This window comes from Rhinopithecus bieti, unplaced genomic scaffold, assembly GCF_001698545.2.
Source record: "Rhinopithecus bieti isolate Rb0 unplaced genomic scaffold, ASM169854v2 scaffold_841, whole genome shotgun sequence".
Taxonomy (NCBI): Eukaryota; Metazoa; Chordata; class Mammalia; order Primates; family Cercopithecidae; genus Rhinopithecus; species Rhinopithecus bieti.
Window position 1 is genome coordinate 449,322 of NW_016803191.1, and position 16,953 is coordinate 466,274.

Consider the following 16,953-nt stretch of genomic DNA (forward strand, 5'->3'; position numbering starts at 1 on the left):
CTGACTTCTTCATGGAAGTCTTCTTTAATATGTCACTTTACCCAACTTGAAAGGGAGCCTATGTTTGTGTGTCCTGGATTATCAGAGAAGAAGTACTTGAAAATAGAATAGATATATTGAATGGCAGTATACCAGTATATGTCTCTTGAAGAAATCTATATATATATGAAAGTTCCAAGTGACAGTGTTATGAACTTTTAGGTACAGTTTCATATAAACACATAATTTCTTCTTTTAGGATTTACCACTGATTTTATTGAAGTGGCTTGCTTTTTTATTTACAAATTTATACCAGTTATATAAAATAAACATACTTGAGAAATTGGGTGAATTCAAGTAACTTTTGAATATATAGCTTATTTTTTCACTTTTGAAAACGTAGAATTTATTGTAATAATGACAACTAAGGTTTAATAATTGTACTAACAAATAAATGACCAAAGAAGTTGCCTTTCTAAATTGGTACCAAGGAAACTTGACTTCCACTGCCTGCTCGAAAACACATTTTGGTTTCTTGCCACCACTGCTTACCACGATTTACTGTGTACTTTAAGGCCTCCCATCCATAGTAGCTTTGGTTGTTCTCTATGGCTACCAGTTTGGATCCTGAGCACCTACATCATGCTGTAAGGTTGAGAATTACATTTTTACTACCCCAAGCCGTTCTTGGAGTAGATGGTATTGTTTTTTCTCCCAAGGCTCTGTCATTCAAGTAGATGATATTTTAATCAAATTATGAATTTCATCAGCCTTGACAGTATTGATTAACAGGTCTTAAATGTACAGTTTTATTCTTGAGTAAAAGTTATTTGTGTTTTTTAATGGGGTTATTACCACTACCTTCCCCACACTCAGGAAAAAAGTAAACATAAAACCTACGTGGAAATACCAAAAAGAAGTAGGATTACTTGAGATTTTCATTATTTTACTTTTATCTACTGAACTTTGTCTTCTAAATTCTCTGCATGAAATGTCTGTTCTTTTTCTTTAGGAAATAGATGGCCTATTCCTTTGTAAGCTTTTGACAGTTTGATGTGGCAGTTATTACTTTTAACCAATAGGGTTATTTTAGAGAATATATTTGACATTATGTTTCTGTAATTTAAAAAGGCAAAACTGGCTGGGGGCAGTGGCTCAGGCCTGTAATCCCAGCACTTTGGGAGGCTGCAGCAGGCAGATCACCAGAGGTCAGGAGTTTGACACCAGCCTGGCCAATATGGTGAAACCATGTCTCTACTAAAAATACAAAAATTAGCCTGGTATGGTGGTGCACACCTGTAATCTCAGTACTGGGGAGGCTGAGGCCTGAGAATAGCTTGAACCCGGTGCAGTGAGCCGAGATCATGCCACTGCACTCCAGCCTGGGCGATAAAGCAAGACTCTGTCTCAAAAAAAAAAAGGCCTATCTTAGTAATTTAACGTTTTTTTTAGCCAACTATATTAAAATGGCAAAGAGGGTGAGATACTGAGACAGGTCCTCAGTTTCAACTTCTTTTCTAAATGGTAAAATAAACATTTATCACAATACAATATGAATTAAAGAAAAAACAGCAATTATACATAAAATTGAAAAAACAGTATATTGAACATTATTTTATGTTTTCCCTTTGGGGAAACCTCTTTGGGGTTCCATTAAAATGCTTTTGGTTGCTGCCAAAGAAAAGGAATTTCAAACTGGCTTAAAACCACAGAGATTTACTGATTTGATAGAAAAGTCTGGAAATAGCATCCCTTTTAGTTGTTTGTTCAGCCTTACTGATTCTCCTGGCTTTGTCTCCTCTCTGTGTGAGGTACCTCCTCATGTTGATTTCCTTTTGGGTTGCAAGATTACCACCAGGAGCAATGAAGGCCACATGCTTTGTTTCCATCCTTGGGGAGAGAGGGTTACTTCCCACAGCAGTGGTTCAGATGCCCTGAGCTTTTCTCTGACTAGACCACCCTTGACCTGATTGCAGTAATGAGAGGGATGTGATTAACTGACTTGGATCACATTGTTCTCCTTGCCACCACCACAACTCCCACCTCCAGCAGAGAATAGGTTTAGTCTACCTAAACCATATGGCTACTATACAGTGGGGAAAAGGTGTTTTTAGGCAGAGATGCCACCTAGGCAGTCAGACAGTATTTGCTGCTAGTACAGATATAGATAGTGATGAAATTAAATAGAAATAAAAGTAAGAGAAGGTAAGGGCTAGAAAGAACGAATTAAGATACAAATGTAGTGGTAGAAACACTATGCCATATACAGTTATGACTTGCTGATTTAAATCCAAGAAATGTATTATTAATGATGCATAAAAATCAAACTAAAATTTTAAAAGAAAAATCTTACTATAGTTCATTTAGAAGACCCATTATATCAAAGCCATTGCTCAGAGGTATGATTATGGACTTGGAATGCTGGCTTAACTGTATAGTGAGAGATTTTGAAACAAGACCTTCTTGTAAATAGGTTACAACAGAGCACAGATTAGGAAGCCTCTGGGATCCCAAATGGTTTCTCTAAAGCTTTTTAGAAAGTCGACTCTAGGCAGTAGGAACCAGTGCTTTTAGTTAGTACAGAAAGATACAGACAACATGAAATAGATTTCTGTTACAGTTTTTTTACTGTTGACTTTGGTTTGTAGGAGAGGAAAATATCTTTTCCTTCTACTCTTTTGGTCCTTGATTGGGTCTCTAATAAAGGATAGATTAACAAGAGAAAAGCTTACAAATTTATTTAATATCAGTTTTATGTGACAAAGGAGCCTTCATAAGGAAATGAAAACCCAAATAAACAGTTAAACCTGAGCATTTTTATACCAGGTTTGAGGAAAAGTGCAAAGTCGTTGAAGAATGTGATAGGACAAATAGGAGCTAAGAGCAGTAAACTGGAGGAAACTTAGCAAGATTCATCAGCAGAGGTTCATTCAGATTCCTTTTGGTGTCCCTCTCTCTTCAGAAATGAGGATTCTCCTTTCCTCTGGGTATAGGGAGGTCACCTCTCACCTGAGGGGCTTATGACCTCCTTCAGGTGAAGGTCAGAAAATCCTTCCTTTGGGAGGCCGAGGTGGGTGGATCACCTGAGGTCAGGAGTTCAAGACCAGCCTGGCCAACATGGCGAAATCCCATCTCTCCTAAAAGTATAGAAAAATCAGTTGGGTGTGGTGGCGGGCACCTGTAATCTCAGCTACTCAGGAGGCTGAGGCAGGAGAGTCGCTTGAACCCAGGAGGCAGAGGCTGCAGTGAACCAAGATCATACCACTGCACTCCAGCCTGGGCGACAGAGCAAGGCTCCATCTCAAAAAAAAAAAAAAGAAAAGAAAAGAAAAAGAAAGAAAATCCTTTCTGAATTTTATGACCTGCTTCAGCGGAGAAGGGGCTGGGGGACATCAAAGTGACGCCCCTGCTTCTGCTGTTTTCTCAAATTCCTTCAGCTTAAAATATTCGGTACATCAAGGTGCCATATTTTAGTTTAGCATGTCCAGAGCCCCATTGTTGGTATCTCTTAGATGTGGCTCATCTCTGCCCCTATGAAATTCATGTGCATTCTTTGCTCTGCCACTGGGGGAAGCACAGTTCCTTCCCATTATAGTTCTCTGCTTTTTGTCTGTTGGTTTTGATTTTTCACTCTCACTCTCAGCCACTGCATCTTTCTCAGGCTTGAGTCAAGGCATCACTAGTCCCAAATGTCCCCCAGTTGCTGGAAATACATAACATCCTCCTTAAGTGGTCTTGCCAGCATCCATTCTTTAAGGTTTGAGAGGAAGGAGGTGGTGATAGCACCCTCGTCCATCCTACCGCACCTTTTTGCAGGAGAGAGGGTCTGGAGTACAGTACTTCCTCTAAAGAAATTCTTTACAGATCCCTTTTCTTTCTAACCCCCTTCTCATATTAAAAAAAAAAAAAAAAAAAAAAAAATTCTTGACGTGCTTGAGGGGGTTCCAGAGTTGTGTAGCAGGATCATCAGCCATTTGCTTTCTAAATTATGCAAATGATGATCTGTCTTATAAATCTTGGAATCTTTTATGTGTTTCATGCTTCATTGGTACCGCAGTCAAATTTTTTTTTTTTTTTTTTTAAAGGGTGGAGGGTAAGGTGTCATCCTTTGAGCTTTTAAAATAAATATTAGAAAGGGCTTTTGGTTATTAGGATTTTCCAAACATAAAAGAACCATGATGAATCACAGTTTGACAAAGTATTTTAATTGTCTGAATGGAAGATGATATTCAGTTAGAGGAAATGGAAACAAGTGGTTGTCCAACATTTGTCAGAATTATTGTAACCATAAAAGTCATCCATAAAAAGTAATCCAGTTGATTTTGTTTCCATTTTAGTAATACATTAGGTCAAATCAGACAAGGTGGTGCAGCATTTGATATAAAGGCTTGGTATCACGTGAACCATCCTGCTTTGGAGATTTGTGTACCATTCTTTCTAGAGATTGTAGTTTATCTTCTAGGACTTATTTTTGCGATCTTATTTCAGATTTTTTATTTCCTGCAGTTCTTGTTTTTTGATTTTGTTGTTTATACTGTACAAATCCATTTTTCTTCTGTGGTTTAATAGTCATACATTCTCTTATTCTTAAGGTGATTGCCTTTAACTTAAGGCACTTACTGTCTTAGTTTGAGCATTTCTGTGCCCGCCCACTGCCCCACATGAGCGGGGCAGGTTTATTTGGGACATGATCGCAGGAAGTATAGTGAAAGACTAGGGAGAATGAGGCAAGGAAGGGAGAAAAACCAGTAAAGTGTTCTAAGTATCACTGTGGGCCACTGGGGCCCAGTCTCCCTGAGGAACCATGAAGAGAGGCGTCAGGAGCCCAGCAAAGGGAGGCTGAGGTGTTACTTCCACCCCACAAGAGGTATTGCTTCCCCCTTGGGGATGTATCAGAAAAGCCCCCAGCAGAACAGCAGAGCCCCCTGCAGCATAGGCTGGAGGTAGGGCAAGAGCAACTGGCACAGGAACTGTCTTCCACTGCTGCACTGAAGCCCGGCTGAGGGGACATGCCATGCATGCGGCCACAGGCCTCAGCTGTAGGGTTTGTTTCTTTACCTGCCTTGATTATGTAAACATCTTCCCTTTCTTCACACAAGCACTTTGGCACATTCCCACATTTCTCTGGTCTCTCCCCATTCTGTCCCCTGCTAAATAATTTTGGGGTTCTTGTGGACATACTTTATCTTTTGGTCTTTGATTTTTTTAAATAACGTTGAGCTTTTCTTAATCATTCTTACTGCCTGTATCTCTGGCACTATCTGTTTTTTTTTTTTTTCCATCATATATGCTTCCTCTAAGAGGTTTTTATGGTTAAGTGTCTGAGACCTTGAACACTTGGAAATATCCTATTGTGCCCTCAAATTTAAATGGCAGTGAGCTGGACATAAAGCTGTAGGCTTAAAGGTAATTCATTGAGTTTTATGATAAAGAACAAATTTTTTTCTTTTCTTTTTTTTTTTTTTTTTTTTTTGAGACAGAGTCTCTCAAGCTGGAGTGCAGTGGCACAATCACAGCTCACCGCAGCCTCAACCTTCCAGGCTCAAGCAGTCCTCCCACCTCAGTCACCTGAGTAGCTGGGACTACAGGCGTGCGCCACCACGCCTGGCTGATTTTTGTATTTTTTGTAGAGATGGGGTTTTGCCATGTTGCCTAGGCTGGTCTTGAACTCCTGAGCTCAAGCGATTCACCTGCCTTGGCCTCCGAAAGTGCTGGAATTATAGGTGTGAGCCACCGTGCCCAGCACAGTTTCTTAAAATATGATTACATAATTTTTTAAAAAATTTATAGTTGAGGTAAATATTACAGCTCAAGTACATATAAGTGTATTTATCAGTATACTAATGTGATCTCTTCAGTTTTATTTTCCCACACATTCTGAGGAGGTCTCAGGGTGTCTTTGTCTCTCTCTTTCTGCATTTTGAATAATTCATTTATTATTTGGATTAAAACCTGTTTTTAGGCCAGGCACAGTCACTCACACCTGTAATCCCAGCACTCTGGGAGGCTGAGGCAGGCAGATTGCTGAAGCCCAGGAGTTTGAGACCAGCCTGGGCAACATTGGGAGTCCCCATCTCTACAAAAAAACAAACAAACAAAAAGCAAAGAATTAGCTGTGCATGATAGCAGGCTCCTGTAGTCCCAGTTACTCCAGAGGCTGAGGGCTAAGGGGTCATCTTTTGAGCTTTTTAAAATAAATATTAGAAAGAGCTTTTTGGTCATATATCACCCCCCCGGTGATATATAGATATATAGACTATTTTTGGCTCTAGAGTGTCTTATATAGCCCAGACATATCTTGAGTCTTAGTAGAAAACTTTTATACCAGAGGGATCTGTAAAGAAGCAGTAATGGTAAGAAAACATGCCTTGATTTCAGGAAATCCTCTTGACCCCCAGGATGATTTTCTCTTGTTGCTTACATGCCTGCTTTTATCACCATGCTACCTGAATCAATAGCTAATAATTTATAAAACTGCTTCTTCTAAGAGGTTTCTGCTTATAAAGTCTTTGATATTATCAGCCTAAAATGACAGTTGATGGTTAAAATATTGTCAATGGATACAGTATGGGTGGGTAAAATTATGTAGTTAAACAGGGTAAAACTAAGTTTCCCCCACCTCTCTCTCTCTCCCTCTCTCTCTCTCTCTATATATATATATATGTGTGTGTGTGTGTGTGTGTGTGTATGTATATATAACTCTCGGTATTGGCTTTCGAATTATATTCCTTAGGATTGCTGGTATTCTACTGAAATAAAATAATACAATTTATTTAAAAAGTGAATAGAATGAGCAAATTATGATTTTTTTCTCATAAATTTTCATAAATCCTTGCTGAAAGAAATTAAGCAAATGACAAATTTTCTGAAATCTGCACTGAAAGAAATTAAGAAGCAAATTAACAAGAAGAATTTGGCAACAACCTCTAATTTTAGTTTACTATTCTCTCTAGCCTTTATAATGGAATTAAATCAGTATTTTATGGTATTCCAAAAAGAATGTGTATGGTTTTGAGGGTACTTTGACAGTTGAACACATTTGAGAACCACTGTTTTTGGTAAAAATGAGAATAGAGTTTATATGTTGAAAAGTAAAGAGTGGTACAAAGATGAGTTCAACATTTATTTACATAAAAGTTGTTTTGAGTGGATAAAAGTTGCCCCCATTCTGCGTGAGATTGTGTTATTAATGTAAATGTAATATGTTAATGTCAATAACTTGATTGATTGATTGATTTATTGACTGTGAACTTACAGGAGCCCAGGCTTGTGTGCTCGTGTTTTCTACCACAGATAGGGAATCTTTTGAAGCAGTTTCCAGTTGGAGAGAGAAAGTAGTAGCTGAAGTGGGAGATATACCAACTGTACTTGTACAAAACAAGATTGATCTCTTGGATGATTCTTGTATAAAGAAGTAAGACGGCTACTTTGGGGGAGGAGGGACAGTCATTCTATAAAGTTAAGACATTTTAATTTTTGCATAGTTTTACAGGGTCTAGGAAAATTCTATACTTTCATTTTGAAGGCTTTAATTACTTAAATATTTTAATTTACTTAAAATTTCTATGAGCTATTCTGTGTGATTGGTTTGGGTTAAAAAATTCATTCTGATTCCTAAGTAGAGAAAATTAAAGGAATAAAATTTGAAGGCTCTTTTAGAATTTCTTGTCTTTGCACAAGAAATCTAATTCTTCATGTTAAGTCAAACCTTAATATACTAAGAATGTTAAGAAAAGCATCCCTAGATTTTGTAATATCCAGAATAAGTAGCTATTCTTGTTGATGAATTTTAATTAAGGGTTCAGATTCATATTGTTTTGTATATTCAGAACTCTTATGCTCAAATTTGTGAACGGATAATTTCTGTTTATAAATATTTACTCATTGCATTATTAATATTTTTGCTAGCTTTGAAAATATTTGCTTGGTTTTTACCTTTTTTTAAGTCTTCTTATGTTAGTTATCTGTTGCTGCATAACAAGTTAACCCAAAACTTAGTATCTTAAAACAACAGACATCTATTATATCACAGTTTTTGTAGGTCAGGAATTTGGGAGTGGCTTAGCTGGTGGTTTTTCATGAAGCTGCAGTCGAGATGTTGGCTAGGCCTCTTCTCACAGAAAGGCTTCACTGGTGCTGGACCATCCATTTCTATGATGGCTTATTCACTTGGCAGGAAGCCTTAGTTCCTTGTCAGATGGGCCTCTCCTGTTCTCACAACACGGCGGCTGTTTCTGCCAGAGTGGGTGATCCAAGAGAGAGCACGACAGAAGCCACAGTGTTTCTTATGGCCCAGTCTTAGAAGTCACATACTGTCCCTTGTATGTTAGTGGACACCCAGACCAACCTTGATTACAGTGTCGGAGGAGACTACCCAAGGGGCTGAAGACCAGAAGCCAGGGGAATAGCGGGAGCCTATGGGGTATGTTTACAACTCTCTAATGACATTAATATCAGGAGTTCACAACCAGGACTCCTGATAAAACTAAAATTAGGAGTACAATTTGGAGATACAGTCATTAATATAGTGACTTCGGATTTAGGCAGCAAAATTGTTTCATGGCCAGTAAGAATAAAATAAGTAATTCGCTATAAGATTATTAGAGTTTAACTACAGGTGTTCTTAGGAGGAGAGAAAATTAATTAAAATATTATGTAAAGAAAAGTGGTATTTTCTTATTTTAGGGCTAGAGATTAATGACTTTATAGAAAAGTCTTCTGTGTACACATACAGTATAAGAGTTGGTGTTTATTTCTCAAGAATAGTGAAGACTAAAATCAGTTCAGGCACTAAGTGAAAACATAGCTTTCAACTGATTTTACTTAATTGGGCATTGATATCAAGCTCCTTTAAAAAGAAATACGAAAATTTTCTAAAAGATCTGATCCCCCTTCCCTGCCAAACTGTATTCAGTAAATGTAATTAAAAGTGATTTAAAAAACAAGCTATCAGAAGGCACCTTTGTAAAGCATTTTTTTTTTAATTGATGTGCAGTGAGGAAGCTGAGGCACTGGCAAAAAGGTTAAAGTTAAGGTTCTACAGAACATCAGTGAAAGAAGATCTAAATGTGAATGAAGGTAAATTGCCTTTTAAGGATACATATTGCAAACAAAATTTTATTCTTGCACTTTTAAAATTGTGTTGTTTAGAAATTATATTTATAATGAGAACAAGTTTTTAGTATATGCAGTGTATGTAGAGTATATGCATATGTGGTTTTGATGCCTACCCGTTAAAAATAACTCAGTTGTTTTAGAACTCCACGGTGTCGATATTCCGCTAGGTAGTTACAATGACTTTAATTTGTTTAATAGTATTTCCTAGTTTAAGAAAGTGAAATTAGAGAAAGATGATCAGTTATTTTTCTCATTCTAGAATTGCCAATTATTTAGACTACAACTAGATATTCTCTTGGATGTCTGTTTTGGATACTTTTCTTCACATAAAGAAAGTAGACATCTTTTCAAGACTGAGTCTGTTTAGTGTTGTTTAATATTAATCACTATTCAGATACTTAGAAGAGCCAATCACTGCAAGTATTATTTCACTCATTTACTAATAAAATACCATTACACATTTGTTAATATTATCATTGTACTCAGATACTGCCCAAATAATTTTAAAAGTTGAATTTTAACTAGATTGTATGCTCCTAATTCTAACTTTAAATTTGTTTAGTAAGCATAAATATTATAAATGATGTGAAATAACAGATTTACATGCATAAATCATTGACCTGGTTCTGGATGTTTTCTTTTATTCTAGTTTTAAGTATTTGGCTGAAAATACCTTCAGAAACTCAAACAACAAATAGCTGAGGATCCAGAGCTAATGCATTCAAGTAGTAACAAAATTGGTAAGTACCTAGGAAATTTTAGCCCATATTTACTTGGTAAGGTTGTTTTCCATTCATTATTATTATATTTACTTTAAAAAATACATATAATATGCTAATTTCTTTCAGAAATGTGATTTAAAAGTGATTATTAAACTGATAACTGATTATTAAACTGATAAGTATCAGGTCTCTTGTTAAAAGGTATATTGCGTTAATGGGTTTTTTTTGCCATTGAATTTTATAAACCCATTTGATAGATTAAACACAGCAGAGATAAAGACTTTTTGTGAAGATCTGTCCTGTATATAAAGGAGCTTTATAACACTTATTCTTCTGAATCTGTACTTATACTGGCTCTTACCTTTTCCTTTTCTTACCATCTTGCTTATTACCCATTACTAATTTTGCTTTTTCTTATATTAAATGCTAGCAAAACTTTAGCATTCCCTGAAGAACAAGTGTGTTGTATTCTCTTACACAATAACTGCCTGACCATGTATGTCTCTCTTCTTGCTTTGGATTCCAGGAAAATGAGAGCCAAAGTTGCTGGTTCTAAATCTTTTGTATAGTCTCTTAAGGAATTCATATCTGTATTCCGTCCCCCTTCAGTACATACATAGAAACACATTATTTTCTAGACCTGTTTTAACTTAGATGTTTCCTGGATTCTGGCTTTTTTTTTTTTCCCCTGACTTCGCCATTTTCATTGCAAAATTTCTTGCCATCAGAGACCTTAAATGCTTTGTGAACACAGGACACTTACAATAAGCCTCTACCTGGTGTGGTCTCCTTGGCCCTACTCTTGTCTTCTTCATATCTAGTGATTAATGCTTTATCTAATAAGACATATTGTGGAACAAAGTAAATGCAGATTCTCTTCATTCCAACATTTAAAGATGGTTTTGCCCTTCCTTCTGTGTAGCCTCCTGCCACACCATTATATATATGTACCCCATTTACTGGTTCTCTCAGAGGTCTTGATCTTTTCTGAGTATGCCCCATGCTTTCTTGCTTCTTCACTTTTGGTCATTTTTTTTTTCTTCTATTGAGAATGACCTTTTTCCCATCTTTTGTCGAAGGAACACTTCATTCCTCAAGGCCTTTCTAGAAAGTTCTCAGTTGTGTATCTGCCTGCCTGAAGAACACACAGCCTCCGTACTTTTTCTTTCTTTTTTTTTAATTAAAGAAACACGCTCTCACTGTGTTGCCCAGGCTGGTTTTGAACTCCTGGGCTCAAGTGATCCTCCTGCCCCAGCTTCCCAAAGTGTTGGGATTATAGGTGTGAGCCACTGCCGAGCCTCCATCTTCTAGAAGAATAGACATCTAAGTCCAGGGCATTGCCAAGTGCCCAGTTCTACCTTCTTCATGTAGTTTTTCCTTTCTTATGTTTCAGATGTAATCTGTCCTTCCTTTGAACCTTCTGTAAGATTTTGTCTCTTTTATGACACTTAACATATAATTTCATATGGCATTACTTGTTTACTGTCTTATTACATTGTAAACTTCTTGTGGGTGAGAATTGGTCTTAGTCACCTTTGTATCCCTGACAGTGTCTTTGGCCCAGAATTTTGTATGTCATGGATGCTAAATCATTCATAAATTGAAGGTTTCATTTTGTGAATACCACAGTTCAAAATGGAAACTATAAAGTTCTTTATCTTTTAGCTACTCATCACTTTTATCTGTGGGCCACTTTTTTATTGTTTTAGCACAAGTAGGAAAAACCTATCTTACTAGTATTAACACAGAATCTCACAAATAGCTGGGTGTGGTTGCTCGTGCCTATAATCCCAGCTATTTGGGAGGTTGAAGCAGGAGGATTGCTTGAGGCCAAGAGTTTGAGACCAGCTTAGACAACATAGCAATATCCTCTCTCTTAAAAAAAAAGGAAAAATTAGCTGATGACACATTCCCGTACCTGTAGTCTCAGTTACCCAGGAGGCTGAGGCAAGACTGCTAGAGCCCGGGAGTTGAAGGCTGCAATGAGCTATGATTGCACCACTGCACTCCAGCCTGGTGACAGAGCAAGACCCCATCTCTTAAATTAAAACACACACAGCCCTCACAAATACTGTTGTTACTGTTGTTAACTAAAAGTTAGGTATTCTTGAGGAAGTGACATGATGTGAAGTTAATAAGTTATTAAAATTATTGTATTTGCCAGGCGCAGTGGCTTACGCCTGTAATCCTAGCACACCTGTAATCCCAGACGGGTGGATTGCCTGAGCTCAGTAGTTTGAGACCAGCCTAGGCAACATAGTGAAACCCTGTCTCTACTATAAAATACAAAAAATTAGCCGGGCGTGGCAGCGGACGGCTGTAGTCCCAGCTACTCGGAGGCTGAGGCAGGAGAATCACTTGAGTCCGAGAGGCGGAAGTTGCAGTCAGCTGAAATCATGGGACTGCACTCCAGCCTGGCGACAGAGCGAGACTCCGTCTCCAAAAAATAAATAAATAAAATTATCATATTTACTGATTTCAAATGTCAAAGATAAATTGTTAGTTAAAAGATGCAGAACATTGTGTAGAATATGCCACAACTTAGGTAGGAAAGAGAATATATATGCATTTTAGCTTATATATGCATAAACTGTATCTGGAGGGATAAGTAGGAAGAGTAATAACATGCATACCTTAGGGGAGGAAAACTGGCAAGGGGTGAAAATCTGGGTGAAAAAGAGCCCTAATGTGACCTCTTTTATAGCCTTGGAACTTTGTACCATGTGTATTAGCTATTAAAACTCAAACAAAAGCTTTAAAATCATAAATCTGTGTCCATTGATGTATGAATGGATAAGCAAAATGTGGTATATACATGCAATGGAATATTATTCACCGTTACAAAGGAAGGAAATGCTTCAGTGTTCTAACGTCGGATGAACCTTGAAGACATTATGCTAAATGAAATCAGTCAGTCACAAAAAGACACTATTATTCCATTTATATAAGGTAGAGTAGTTAAAATCATGAGACAGAAGATAGAATGGTGGTTGCTAAGGTCTGCAGGGAGGGGGAATGGGAGTTACTGTTTAATGGGTATGGAGTTTCAGTTTTAAATATGAAGAGTTACGGAGATGGACAGGGGTGATCATTCCACAACATTACAAATGTATTTAATACCCCTGAACCGTATGCCTAAAAATGGTTAAGATGGTAAATTTTGTTGGATTTTACTGCAATTTTAAAGATACTGTAAATACTTGAAAGTATTACTTTTACTAACAAGCTGGATGCAACAGGTAACTCTGAGGCATGTCAGTAGCAATCACTGTTTTCCCTCAATTTATACAGGTGTGTTTAATACATCTGGTGGGAGTCACTCGGGTCAGAATTCAAGTACCCTCAATGGTGGAGATGTCATCAATCTTAGACCCAACAAACAAAGGACCAAGAAAAACAGAAATCCTTTTAGCAGCTGTAGCATACCCTAAGATGTTTTGGGAGGAAAATAATTGAATTACATTGTGCAGTTCATTAAGAAACCCATCCAGCTGTCATGGTATGTTACAAGGTTTTCAGCAGACTTTGCACCTAATGGCTCTCTGAAAGTGACAGACTTAAATATTGCTCTGCAGTGCTTTTCAGAATGTAGAGTGAGACCTCTGGTGGAAAAATTATTGCCCTATGGACTCCTTTAATTTTTTTTACATTAGACGAAGCTTCTCCTATTTTTAAACGAATGCTATAAGAAATTTCAAACACAGGTTTTGCTGAATTTTAAATGCTGGAAAACATAAATGAAATGCCTAAATATATTGTTACAGATTTTAATACTATGGATCAAGGAAAGATAGCATTCTTTTCCTGAAATTGATCATCTAGCTTTTCTGTGAAATAATATTGAATCTGAATACTTTCACAAAATAATACTGAAAGGTAAACCCTAAATCTTGCCAGCCTGCATTAGTATTTTGGCATTGGTACTTGTGCAATATCTGTGTAATGTAGAATGTGAGTTGTGCATGCAGATGTCTGGTACTGGAGTAAGCTGAAGGTATGTGCATTATTTAAGAAAATGTACATTCTAATTCACTTATAAAACCATTTACATATTGTGTATATGTTTTTATTTTCAAATGAGAAACTCTAGACATATATTTTGCAAAATGAGCTTGGGTTTAAAAGCGCTTTGTGCCAAAATATCATGCCTAATTTTATAGTGCTTTACTATCAGAATTTATAGTTTATTATATCTTTTAAAAGCAGTAAGCAGTTTTCGTCTGACAGCATAGATAAAAGAGGAGTATAGGAATTTGAATGCTAGAGCATCTCCCAGGTGAGCCTTATTGCAAAATCTTTTTGGTATAGTCACCCATAAGCATGGTGAGCTCCTGCTGTCATCAGGTCAGCCAAAGCCCCTTAAGAAGGTACACAGCACATCTGTAATCATTCAGGAGGTCCTGTGAAGTGTGGTGATGCATCTAACACCTTTTGCTGCTCACTGAGAACCCAGCTTTGAACTTACAAGATTATACTAACCATTTTAAAGTGCACAAAAATATTATTATTAGTCTTAACTAAAATTACAGATTTTATAATGCCCTGCAACTCTAAACCATCCTTTTGTTTACACATTTTTGTATGGTATTTTAAGATTATCACTTCAAGATTTCTATAACCTTCAGTTTGTATAGCACTTTCTCAGGTGTCAGTCCCACATACAAAATCATTTCTTTTACAAAATGATTTAACATGTAATCATGTGTCAGAGCATAAATTTTGTCACTTGGGACAATAGCTTTCCAGCTAAGATAATTGCGTGAACTCTGTGAAAACTGATTATCACTCATCAATGGCTTTATTTTTAACCTGTAAATAACCCCTTTCAATATACCTGGTTTTACAGCATTTCAAAATATGTAAAATAACTTTTCTTGGAAAATGTGTCATGAAGTCATTTTTCATTATTTGTACTAAAAAATGTTTTACGTACGCCTTTCGTGTTTTACCTTGTTTTTTGTTTTTTAAGTCTTCCATCTGCACTCCCCTCGTCCTCCTAATGTTGAGAAAATCAAATTTCCTGGGTGTGTCCTTGTTAAGTGATCAAAAGTAAATGTTCTCTTTGCTATTTTAGATTGAAAATAAAAAAACTAAAAGAGTAAATTTCGCTTTTCATTATATTGAAATGATCTGGCATTATCTATTTCACAGTAATATAAAATGTTTATTTTTATGTCACCAGTTGTCACTACTCTCATTGCTGACAATGACATAGGTTTTGGGGGCAAAACTCAGTTCCTAACAGTGGATACTGCTAATGAGTCATCTTTTCTACTCTCTTCAAATTGTCTCTTTAATTTTTGCACAAAATAATATTTTGCAGTAAATAATCTTTTGGTCTTTAGTGGCAGAAAAATCACTTGTTATATGTGTTCTAGTTGTTTTTCATATTAGTTGTGTGGCTAAAGGCATGTTACCTATATTTAAAAAAGTAATCTCTGAGGATAGTTGCAGTTCCTGTAATATTTGCAATATAATTTTATGTACTTAGTTTTGTCTTTTTTAAAATAAGAACTGAAGAGAGATCTTTGTTACATATTTGAATTTTTAATTTGCACTGCCGTATTTTAAAACTAACCATAATTAGTCATTTAAAATAATTAGGTAGGCCTGAAAGTCAGCCATATGTTAATTTCTCAATTTAATCAATTCTTAAAGCCTTCAAAAATTGACATTTTTTTTCCAAGACCCTTCATTCTCTTAAATAACTCTAATTATTTTATGAAACCATGTATACTGAAGAAAAACTTTGCCAAGATTCCAGGTGATTGTGCATTTGTACTCTAATCTACTTTTTTAACATTACGGCTAATCTTTTGCATAGACATATTGCTGTGGAATAATTGCCGTGTTTCCAAGTTCCTCAGGTTTCCCTTTCCTTTTCCAGTCGCTATGAATTAAATAGTATACAGAATAACCCACATAAGGCAATATAGTTAAATAAAACCAGGTTAAATTATTTCCTTTGTATCTGCCCAAAGTTCATAGCCCACATGTATTTTTTCAAAATAAAGCTAAAACTACCAAAAAGAGGATGAAAGCTTTCCTCATTATGGAGTGAAGTTTTAGGTGGTTGCTTTAGAAGTTGGCAGTGCAGTGCTCAGAAAGAACTCTCAACATGTACTCCTTGGACCTGTGAGTTTTAGGAAATTGGACCTTTTCTGAAGACCTTAGAATAGGGAGTTGGCCTTAGGACCTAGTGTCCCAACTTAGTGTTGGACCCTTTTAATATAAGATAGTGTTAATTATTAGCATCTTTTTCAAAACCTTTGGAATAGTTACTGGTAACCTGATAAAATGTTCCCATTAATCTATCATTTGTCTGTTTCTCTGAAAACAAAATGAACTGATGAGGTGAAAGCTTGTTCCACGTGGCACCTACCTAATGAACAGGACTTACTCAGTTTTAACTGTTAAGAATGTCATGTGTACTATTGTCACTCCTTACGTTTTCAGCTGTAAAACATGGAAGTCTGTCATCATACAGATGAATTCATTTGCTAACAAAATATTTAAAACCGGCAGTACACTCTGAAATATTCAAACTCCTGGCTAACTGGATGATTTGGCTATAATAATCTTTATTAGGTGGTACTTCTTTTCATCTCTCCCTCAAAATATCTACAGTAGGATGTTAGTAAATGGTCTTTTAAAAATAAAAAATTTGGGATAAAAGGAAAACTGAATTCCTTCTATATTTTTGTTACTAATAAATAATGCTTTTGTAAATTTGAATGGAAAACCACTTGTATGTATTGCTATTTGGTTGCAGTTATACTCTGGAGCTTAATTTAAAACACACTACTCAATAAAAATTTCATGAAGGATGAATTCCAATAATCAAAAAATAAATGCATTTCAAAGCTAAAATTTTGTGTGATATGTATGATTGTATCAACAGTGTGGAACTAAATAGTAAAATATATAATGCAACTTCTTTAAAGATCAAAGCAACCTAAAATTATTTCATATTTCAGATACTCTGCCAATATTTAATAACCTCATTATATTGAAAGCAGTGCTAACAAGAAATGGCAGGAGGGCTACCCTAAAATTGTATATTATATGCTGGGAATGGTATGGAATTGAGATAGGGCAAAACATACTCTATATGCACTTATAGTCTATATAAAAG

General features: G+C 36.2%; 1 protein-coding gene across 1 annotated transcript in view; it reads left to right on the forward strand.

The window, feature by feature from the left end:
• RAB23 (RAB23, member RAS oncogene family) overlaps positions 1–16,688 on the forward strand; it is a 34,721-nt gene extending 18,033 nt beyond the window's left edge. Inside the window, 4 exon segments of the mRNA XM_017868193.1 lie at positions 7,237–7,393; positions 8,975–9,057; positions 9,753–9,836; positions 13,110–16,688. Of these exon segments, the coding sequence (XP_017723682.1) occupies positions 7,237–7,393; positions 8,975–9,057; positions 9,753–9,836; positions 13,110–13,249 (464 nt within the window). The 3' untranslated portion in view covers positions 13,250–16,688.
• The last annotated feature ends 265 nt before the right edge of the window (positions 16,689–16,953 follow it).